This window comes from Scleropages formosus, chromosome 13, assembly GCF_900964775.1.
Source record: "Scleropages formosus chromosome 13, fSclFor1.1, whole genome shotgun sequence".
Taxonomy (NCBI): Eukaryota; Metazoa; Chordata; class Actinopteri; order Osteoglossiformes; family Osteoglossidae; genus Scleropages; species Scleropages formosus.
In genome coordinates, this window is record NC_041818.1 from 28,932,199 (window position 1) to 28,935,156 (window position 2,958).

At 52.9% G+C, this 2,958-nt stretch overlaps 1 protein-coding gene across 1 annotated transcript; it reads left to right on the forward strand.

Annotated features, from left to right (window-relative positions):
- On the forward strand, window positions 1–2,958 carry LOC108922899 (diamine acetyltransferase 2-like). Its single transcript, XM_029257551.1, has 6 exons — window positions 1–142; window positions 896–947; window positions 1,313–1,396; window positions 1,812–1,913; window positions 2,021–2,061; window positions 2,402–2,958. Exons 1-6 carry the CDS (start codon window positions 80–82, stop codon window positions 2,579–2,581), a joined length of 522 nt encoding a protein of 173 aa, XP_029113384.1. The 5' UTR covers window positions 1–79; the 3' UTR covers window positions 2,582–2,958.

The following is a 2,958-nucleotide window of genomic DNA, read 5'->3' on the forward strand; positions in this document are numbered from 1 at the left end:
GCCAAGTTGCCGCCCGCCCCCCCACACACATCCCAACCCCCCTCGACGCTGTCATCGCATCCCAGGGAGCGGCTTGAAAATGGAGTTCTCGATCCGCGTGGCCACGCTGGAGGACTGCAGGGACATGGCGCGGATGATCGCGGTGAGGCTCGGCGACGTGCGGACAAACATGGATGGTGCAGAGAGCGCGTGCTGCTGAAGCTGGAGACTCCGTGTTGGATGTGCCACATATGCGACGTATGCGACACGCGATGCTGGATGTTCCATATTCGATATGATTTAAACGAACGCAGTTTGATGTTCGGAGACATTTATTGGCAACGAGTGAAGTGTCTCACTTACTCACTGTCTCATTTTACTGTCTCACTGTGTCATTATGATTATGGGGGACGCAGTTGCGCAGCGGATTTGGCCGGGTCCTGCTCTGGCTGGGGTTCGAGTTCCGCTTGGGGTGCCCTGTGATGGACTGGCATCCCGTCCTGGGTGTGTCCTCTCCCCCTCTACCCTTACGCCCCGTGTTGCCGAGTTAGGCTCTGGTTTTCCACAACCTCACTTGGGAAAAGCAGTTTCAGCCTCTCTGTGTGTGTGTGTGTGTCAGAGAGAGATCTCAGTAGTTACGGCCCAAAAGCCACTATACACCACTGTCCTCCTGGAGCACAAGTGGCAGCAACCTGAGGAGCGTAGCTGACAAGAGCCACTTTAAGTGCTAGTTTTTGTTTCTTCCTATATCTTGCAGTGTGGGCTTTGCACACTATTCTACTTACACTGATTTACCCCTTTCTAAAGGTCCTAGAGCAGGAGGAACAGGACTCTCTGAGTTGAAGAGAGCAGCTCCAAGTACCACACCAGCTGCTGCCTGTGCTCATACATTTTATAACTCTTTTCTGGCTTGCAGGAGTTGGCTGAGTACGAGAAAGTTCCAGACCAAGTGAAAATTACACAGAGAGGTAACAAGAAGAGTGTATCTTCAAGCGCAAACACATCACTGTTACACCTGCGAGTGTCGTGTACATTTGCTTTCATTCCACGGTTCACTCGCAGCCCTGCATGTGACAAATGCAAATTATTATCAGATCACAGAATAGAGAGTTTCTCAGCGGCGGTCAAACACAATTTGAACGTAGCCACAGAATGGACATCGTCTCCAATGTATATGAGATTATGTGCTGCACTCTGGGAGAAGGGGGATGTACAGGGAGTCAGTGGCATTCCCAGGGCGCGTGTGAGGAGGAGCAGCGTGACTGACGCCGCTCGTCCTCGCTGTGCTCCGTGAGCTGAACGCACACTGACCGGCACTCTTGTCCCGCTGCAGACCTCGAGCAGGACGGCTTCTCCAAAAACCCCTTCTTCCAGGCCATCATCGCCGAAGTGCCCGAGCAGCACAGGAGCAAAGAAGGTGAGGAGCGACGCGCCATCTCCGAACCGCGGCACCGCACACGTTCATGCTTTCTGGCTCATGGTCATGTTCGCAGCCCAACGCGGTGGGATATGTTTGTCTGGTTGTACGACAATTCCGGCCCAGGGGGCAGTGCCGCTCCACAGGAAGAAGCCATGGTGCACTGCAGTCGCCCCGGTACCTACAGCCTCAGTTCAGCCCCACAAGCAATAAAGTGTGTGTTTTGTTACGAAACAGGAAAGTGGTTCTGAAGCACCTTCAGCCCTCAGGTGCAACGATGGTTCATATGCACAAGTTTGATGGTTTGGGATTCCTGTGGAGTGCCATGTGTACTGACCAGGGTACGAGCAAAGCTGGAATGGCCTGGACACCCCAGTGAGCGAGTGTGTGTGTGTGTGCCTGTGTTTATTCGCAGGACACTGCAAAGTGGGATACGCCCTGTACTTCTTTGCGTACAGCTCATGGAAGGGCCGCTCTGTCTATATGGAGGACCTCTATGTGATGTCGGAGTATCGAGGTGAGTTGTGGGTGGTCACCTTGAATGTTTTCAGTTAAATTAACAAATTAGTACGAATTGAATTGCGTGCCCTGATTGCTCAAGTGCGTCTGTGTATGTGTTTCCAGGGAAGGGCATCGGGAAGGCGCTCATGAGTAAAATTGCACAGGTGAGTGACCGTGAACCCCAGGTGTGGCGCTGTGGGCCAAACAGGACTGCCAGAGGTCAGAGAGGTCATGTGAATCAGAGTACAGTGGGGTCAAAAGGAGTGCAGAGCAGCTCAGAGTTGGAGATTTACCACGTGCGCTTATTTACAGCTCGATGTGAACAAATACATTTACATTTATTCATTTAGCTGACGCTGTTCTCCAAAAAAATGTTAATATACTGAAAATTATTCACCCAGCTGGGTAATTTTTACTGGAGCAATTCAGGGTAAGTACGGCAGACACGGAGCCAGCGACGTGTCACACTGCTACCTGCCTACCTGTCGTCCTCTTTCCCTACAGCTGGGCTTAGCGGCCGGCTGCAAACAGCTCAACTTTGCCGTGCCGAACTGGAACAAGCCGTCCGTGGACTTCTCCCTGAGGCAGGGCTGCTGGAACGTGACCTCTGACCTGGGCTACCACTGCATGCGCTGCGAGGGACCCGCGCTCGAGAGCCTGGCACGGGGGGAGGCCAAACACTGAGGCAGGACATTACGTCGGGCGAACAGGGTATTTCGCACAGGGTACAGCGTTTGGCACACGACCACTTGTGTCCCACTCGCTTCCGTCCCTCTTCCGTCAGCCTGCCGCCGACGCCGTAAAGCACACTTATCTCCACAAAAGCAGAGCCGAAGAGGGACTAGTTCTCCACAACAGCCTCGCTTCGCCTCATAAAAATGACACACACTTGGAGGCGAGGTGCGCGCGCACACACACACACAAACACACACACACACACACACACACACACACACCACATACGTGCAGTCAGTGTGAGAAATAAGTAATGCTCTCAAGGAAGTAAAGAGAAAGTGGTGAAACTTCCCGTGACGTTTCTATCTCAGTTTATGTCCATCTGT